At 46.0% G+C, this 7,407-nt stretch overlaps 1 protein-coding gene across 1 annotated transcript; it reads left to right on the top strand.

The window, feature by feature from the left end:
- Window positions 1–3,666: 3,666 nt before the first annotated feature.
- Window positions 3,667–5,124, top strand: LOC142433164 (melanoma antigen preferentially expressed in tumors-like). Its single transcript, XM_075538287.1, has one exon. It carries the CDS (start codon window positions 3,667–3,669, stop codon window positions 5,122–5,124), a length of 1,458 nt encoding a protein of 485 aa, XP_075394402.1.
- The last annotated feature ends 2,283 nt before the right edge of the window (window positions 5,125–7,407 follow it).

The following is a 7,407-nucleotide window of genomic DNA, read 5'->3' as shown; positions in this document are numbered from 1 at the left end:
GCAGCATTAATTTTTTCCATAGTTTTCTTATTTTCCCTCTCCTGAATCTCAGCCTTGATTTTTATAATTTCTTATCTTTTGATATTAGTAGGATTGTCCTGCTGACTGCTCTAGTTGTTGTAAATTTTGTGCCAATCATGAGTCTCTCTTCCTTTCTCAGGTGTGCATGTACTGCTATGAAACTTCCTCTCATAACTGCCTTTTCTCTGTCCCATAAGTTTTGGTACGTCGTGTGCTCATTCTCATTGGTTTCTAGAAATTAACCTAATTTCATCTGTGATCTGTGCCAGTATGAAATCCTTTTGCAGTAAAGAGTTATTCATCCCCCAATTGTGTGCTCTTGGTTATTTGTCTTCCTTGTGTTGATTTCGAGCCTTATGGCACAGTGGTCAGAGAGAGAGAGAGTTCTATATGATTTCAATGTGCTTAAATTTATGTAGATTCATGTTATGCCCCAGCATGTGGTCTTTCTTCGAGTATGTGCCACGTGGGCTTGAAAATAATGTGATTTTTTTTGGGTATTGCGATGAAAAGCTCTGTAAATAAACCTATCGGGTCAAACTGTCTAATTGTAGTGTTTAGATGTCTGGCCTCCTTGTGGAGTTTCTTTTCCTGTGATCTATCTTTCACTGGGAGTGGTATATTGAAGTCACCCAATATAATTGTTGAGGCTGTGACCTCTTTTTTCATCTTTTGAAGTGTTTGGTTGACGTATTCAGCGGGTCTCTCATTTGGGGAATATATGTTTACAATGCTTAGTGGTTCTTTGTCTACTGTTCCCTTGATCATTATATAGTGTCCCTCCTAATCTCTTTTTATGGTTTGTACTTTGAGGTCAATTTTATCTGAGATTTGGATTGCAACCCCTCCTTTTTTTATTTGCTTTTTGCTGGGTATACCTTACTTCAGCTTTTGTTTCTCAGCATATTTTTGTCTGTAGCCTTGATAAGTGTCTCCTGTAGGAAACAGGTTGATGGGTTGTGTTTTCTAAACCAATCTGCTAGCCTTAGTCTTTTAATGGCTGAGTTCAGGCCATTGATATTCAGTGTATTATCTCCATCTGCAGACTCTGTGATCTCATCTTTTACTGTTTGTGTTGGGTGTTTTTCTACCGTCATTTCTTGTGTTTTGTGCATGTGTGTGTATGTGCATCATTCTTGACTTTTTTCCATCCTTAAGCCAATGCTAGGTTGCTATCTGGTTTCTCTTTGCTGCCCTCTGGGTGAGGTGGTTCAATGTGGCGGGTGGTCTCTTATTTATGCTTGGTGAGTGTTGTTCTTCTGCCCATACTAGGTTGGCAAAGATGTTTTGTAGGTTGGGTTTCTTTTAGCGTATTCTTTGAGATTTTCCTTATCTGGGAAGACTTTTCCTTCTCCATCTATCTTAATTGATAATTTGGCTGAGTAGAGAATTCTCGGGTTTGAGTTGTTTTCCTTCAATTTTTGGAATATGTTACTCCATTCTCTCTTCTTCTTCATAGTTTCTGCTGATAGGTCTGAGCATATTCTTATTTGGGAACCTTTACATGTGACTGTTTTTCCCTAGCTGCTCTCATGATTTTCTCCTTTTCCTCAAAGTTGGATAGTTTAAGTACTATGTGCCTTGGTGACTTCTTGGGATTCAGTCTAGCTGGTGTTCTTTCAGCCTCCTGAATGGTTGTCTGGTTTTCATTCATTAAGCTAGAGAAGTTTTCCTACAAGAATTCTCTCACTATTGTTGCAGATGACTTCGTTGTTGCATCTCGCTCTGGTAAGCTAATAATTCTAATGTTGTTCCTCTTCATAGCATCAGACATAGCTCTTAGGTTTTCTTTACCTTCTCTGATGATCTTATTAGATTTTTGTTTGTTAAAGTATGCTTGGCTGTCCTCCAATCACCGGTGTGGTTCTCTGCTACCTCCAGTTGATTCTCGAGGTCTATGTGTCTGCTACTGGTTTTTGTTATCTCCTCCCTAAGCTCTTGTATTTCCCTTTGGTGTATGGACTTTATCATCTCTATAATTTCATCCTTTTTCTGTATTGTTTACTTCATTTCCTGTATGACTCCAAGCAGCATTCTGAAAATTTCTTTCTGTGGCAGCTCAATGTCTGCTTCTTCTATGCATGTCTTTATGTTCAGGACATTTCTGTCATAGCCTTTTTCCCCCTCCTGTTTTTCGTTGAGGTCATTAGGGCTGATTACTGTTTGTGCTGCGTTGTTTTAGAGGAGCCATTTTCCGGGGGGTCGAAAAGCACTGGCTCTCTCGAGACCTATAGGGATGCTTCTTTGAACTGCCTAAAGCTAAATTCACTATGGAATTAACCTACCACTCTCTCTTCCTGTGGCTTCCCTCTCAGGGGAGTGTCCCAGAAGGCTGGTGGTTTGCCTGCTTTGGTGTTGCAGAGGTTGGGCAGAGGTTCCTGAAGCAGCTTGGAATGTTGACGAGTGTTGGCTGAGCTGCCTCAGGCCTTTTGAGGTACTGAGGTAGGCGGGAGGAAGTTCTTTAAGTCACGTGGGACAACAGAGTAAAAATAAGAGCCCCTCCCCCTCCCCCAGGCACACAGGTATTCTCCAATATGAAGTTGGCCGGTAAGAAGTTCTTCTACACACAGATAGAAGAAGTTAGACAGTAAGAATTTCTTCTACACATATGTAGAAGCTTAGAGTCACCTTTGCATTTCAGCCTGATCAGAAGGTGCAGTGGCTACCAGGCCCAGTGCCAGCAGTCATGCTAGCAGTAGAAATATCAGGAAGTATACACAGAGACCAAAGTCTGTAAGCCACATAAGAGGGAAGACAGCAAAACTGGCCTTAATCTCGCACCCCTCACAGGAAAGGCAGTTATTTCCACTTCGTCTTGGTACTAGGGTGGCAGCATAACTGCCTGCCTGGAGACATATGGGCCCTATGTTTCCACATGAGTTTGCTGGTCCTCAGTGTTCTGAAAGACAAATAAGATAAGGAGCCCAGGCACAATAGTGGGTTAAGCTTTGGGAGGGTAACCACAAGGTCAGTAAAACTAACCATGCTTTGAGGCAAAGCTGAAGCTCTCTACTCTGCTCAGACCCCCACAGGGGCAGTTCTAATCTCCTGGGTGGGCTCACCAGGAGCCAGAACCTACTTAAGGCCCCAGAATTTGATCTCTAGGGAATGAGCTGCCCAGATAACAATCCAAAAAGGCTAAACCATTTGTTGTCAGCAGCCAATGAGCAGAGGGTTGTTGTTCCCCCCATCATTCCCCACCCCCCAACAAAGGAGTGATCTGTAGTTTATTATATTGTGCCTTTCATCAGACCTACAGGCCATGAGGCAGCCACCACCATCTTTCCTAGTTAATTTTGATTCATCAACCTCCCCAGGTACTAGGTCCCTGTCTCCAGCTGCTGAGATCACTGCCTGCCATAGGACCTGCTCATCTTGGATTCCACAACTCCTGGACCACCTTGAGAGAAAAGAAGAATCCACTTTGAAATCTGAGCCCCTTGTGGACCTTGCCAGCCTCTATCACAGTGAGTTGCTAAGAGGAGTAGCCAGAAAGCTCCCCTGTGAGTAGATAAGGGGACAGAGCGGGATCCAGATTTTGGAGGGCTAGCATAACAAACCAGGCTCTGCCAGTAGTCAACCAACAGACTCCTGTTTCCATTCACAGGTCAGGATTCCTTTGGAAGCATTTTGATCATGAGCAGCATGACCCCTCCCAGTCTCCTGGACCTTGCCATCCAGAGTGTGCTCCAGGATGAAGCCTCAACCATTGATGCTCTGGAGTGGCTGCCTGTAGATATCTTCCGTCCCTTGTTCACAGCAGCCTTTCAGGGTGGGCACAGAGAGACAGTGAAGGCCATGGTGTTTTCCTGGCCCTTCACCTATCTCCGTCTGGGGATGCTGATGGAGGATTGCGAGTCTCTCTATGACATGTTAGAGGCAGCACTCGATGGTCTTGAGATGCTGCTTGCCCACAAGGTAAGACCCAAGAGATGCAAACTGAATCAACTGGATTTACGGCTGAACAGTGGCACCAAGATCTGGAATACGTGGCTTGCAACCCAATCCGATGGCTCTCCGACCTCATTAGAGGAGCCTGCGGCCACCCAGCCCAGTACTCAGACTCCCAAAGAGGGCAGATCCAGGTCACAGGAGAAGCATCAGCTCCTGCCCCCTGTGAAGGTGCTCCTAGACCTGTGCTTTCAGGGAGAAAACACGGATGAATTCCTCACCCTCCTCAGTAAAATCATCAAGCAGGGAAAGGCTCTGCCTCCCCTGTACTGCAGAAAGGTGGAGTTTGTTGGGGATATGCCCAAATTTTCCGTTGTTGAGGAGATCCTAGAAATGGTGCGGCTGGACTCCGTCTGGGATGTGGAAGTGCGTGGCCCCTGGGACCTGCATGACCTCAACTGGTTTGCTCCGTACCTGGCCCGGATGGTTCACCTGCACACAGTCTCTTTCTCTGGAATCTCCCTGGATTGCTTGGGGTTATGCATGCAGGAAGGGGTGGAGAAGCTCCTTGCCGAATTTACCTCTACCTTCCTCCATCTACATCAGGTAGAGCACCTCATCCTGGATGGTGTCTTTCTCCATGGCCACCTCCCACAGCTGTTCAAATGCTTGAAGACACCCCTGAAGTACCTCACCATCAAACAATGCATGCTGATGGACTCTGACTTGACATACCTGTCCTGCAGTCCTTGCACCAGCCAACTGCAGTCCCTGGATTTGAGTGGTGTCTTCGGTGAAGACATAAGTTTTGCCTTCCTCCCAGGCCTGATAGGAAGGTTGTCAGCCACGTTGACCAACTTGGCCTTAGATTCTTGTGGCATCAAGGACCCTGAGCTCATGGCGTTGAAGCCTGCTCTGGGTCAGTGCACCCAGCTCAAGTCCTTGGCATTGTGCGGGAACCCAGTCTCCGGGGACGTCCTGTTGTCCCTGATGCATCACACCATACCACGGTGCCAGTTTTCCTTTCTGGAGCTCCCTGTCCCTCCCCATTGCTATGTGGAACCCCAAGATACTCTGCATGAAGGAACTCTTGAACAGGTCATGCAGGACCTGACCCTGACCCTGCCGATGAGCAGGCCCCACTCCATACGTTTGCTTTCCTCTCATAGTCGGAATGGGTCTGATGCAATCATCATTGATTTCAAGCCATGATGTCACAAGGTAACAAGATCCAAATAGGATGAAGGGGACAGTCGGAGTGCTTCAGTTGTGACCACCCATAGTTTGTAGAAGGCTATGGGGACAGTGGAAGCCCCAAATCCATGAGCAGAGTAGCTAGTCAGATGAAGCCTTTGGCAGATGCCCTCTGGCCACAGGCAAGGGATGGGAACAGTTTATCAGACAGATCATTGCAAACTTGATGGTGGTGGATGGAACCATTGTAAGGTAGGATAGTGGGTCAGATGACCTCCCTCTTGACCCAACCTGAACTTGTTCTAGGCTTAAGTATTCCTGGCTTGTTCCACGACAAAGCTCCCTCTTCTGCCTCTTGTAATAGTACTGGTATTTTCTTTCTCTTGAATTTGTGTCCCCCCCCCCTTATTTCTGTTTCGTTTAATTTTTTCCTACTGTTGCTATTGGGTCTCCCAGTTTATGAAGCATGTGCGGAGTGGATGCATAGAGATAATAACTGATGCAATGATTTACCAGGGACAGCATGTGGGGAGCTGGAGGGGAATCGGGGAGCAAGCAGTGAAAGAGGCAGTGGGGATGGAGGACTAGGACTGATTTTTATCATGCTTCCACAAGTCTTTTTAATCATGGAGTTGTGTGATACGTGAAGTTATTATCAAGAAAATTACTAAAAATAATAAACCAAAGTAGACCAATGGTCACCATAGGTGAAGTAGAAAGAGTTTTGCATAGGGTACATTGAGTTTATGTTAATGGTAGTGGAATAACTGAGAAAAGGATGTTAATAATGATTGTACAATACACAGAGTATCATCCATGGCACTGAATTAAACACATGCAGACGATGTTGATTCAGAGACTCTTGCCTTGTTTATATTTTGCCAGGACTAAAAAACAATTACTAATAATCACGAGTAACCAGAATGAACATGTTCTAAACTTGGTAGTGGTAGTGATTGAATAGCTCTTCTCAGTGGGACTGTGCTATGGAATAGTATGATAGGGGGATCAAGGGCCAAGACCATTGTTTTCTTTAAACGCGAGGTGGTGTGCTAACGCTCTCCTTAACCATATATTCTCAACCCCACCTTCATTCTCTGGTTGTGACTCCACTTACAAAAGCACAGTAAGTTTCCTAAATGAGTGAGATTTGGGGTTAGGCTCATGAGGATTCGGTCATGTTTACTACGATCATGCGGGAGGTTGGAAGTGTTGGTCAGAAGCTGCATCTGGTATGACCACTCTGAAGTCCACCCTTCTTTGTAACCAGGCCACATGGATGCCAAGATACAAAGAGATCTGCTGGGATGTGCAGGCGCCCCCAATGTTAGGAAGGGACAACCTCCCCCACCTCCTTCCAAGAGAGAACCCCACTGCCTACCACCCTGCCTTACATTTCTGCTTCTGATCGCTTGCACTAGCCGACAATAAAGAACTCTTTGTAACATGTGTGGCATTCATTTCTTCTGTAGTGGGGGTACTATAAAACTCAAGACCAGCAGTTCTCAACCTGTGGGTCCCGACCCCTTTGGGGGTCAAATGACCTTGTCAAGGAGTCACCTGATTCATAATAGTAGCAAAATTACAGTAGTGAAGTAGCAACGAAAATAGTTTTATGGTGGGGGGGGGGATCATCACAACATGAACTGTATTAAAGGGTCACAGCATTAGGAAGGTTGAGCACCACTGACCTAGATGGCCATACAATGAGTACGTTGCTGTGTCTTCCTGACATGGAGAGTGCTTGTAGGACTCAGCAGAAACTGGCACCTGAATTGGGGATACTGGTCACCCCTCTACATCTGTCCCACCTCTGCACCAGTTTTAGACCACCTCTGCACCAGTTTTAGGCCACCTTCTCCATGTGTGATGCTTCGTTCTCCTGGTCCACTTGCCTGGGCAGTGCTGCTCAGTGTCAGTTCAGTTATGTCATGATGGGCTCCTTGGAGTCCTGGTGGCGTCCTCATGACAGCCTTGGCAGTGGTTGGAGGAAGTACTTCTAGTCATGTTTGTCGAGTGGATAATTCCTTGGTTGTTGGCTTTGCACAATAAATTTACGGTGAAGCCTGGTGTGTGATCCAAGTGGGTTTTTATAAAGGACGGGAGAATTTTCAGGTTTTCCAGTCTCGAGAGTATATGCTGTTTCAGGGAAGTTTTCCAAACCACGTGAAAGCATGGGTTCACCGAACACGGGCAACCTGGTGTGAACGTGCACTGACACATGGTGCCCTGAGGTCAGAGACAGACGCTTGGAGCAGGATAAACAGGATCCTTTCAGACCTGCCACTCAGCGGGAGCTGG

The sequence above is a fragment of the Tenrec ecaudatus genome, chromosome X, assembly GCF_050624435.1.
Source record: "Tenrec ecaudatus isolate mTenEca1 chromosome X, mTenEca1.hap1, whole genome shotgun sequence".
NCBI lineage: Eukaryota > Metazoa > Chordata > Mammalia > Afrosoricida > Tenrecidae > Tenrec > Tenrec ecaudatus.
Note: the sequence above shows the minus strand (reverse complement) of the source record. Positions and strands in the feature narration are given on the sequence as shown.

Bases quoted from the DNA above. Each gene is read 5' to 3' on its own strand.
- LOC142433164 (XM_075538287.1), top strand. From the start codon at position 3,667: ATGACCCCTCCCAGTCTCCTGGACCTTGCCATCCAGAGTGTGCTCCAG.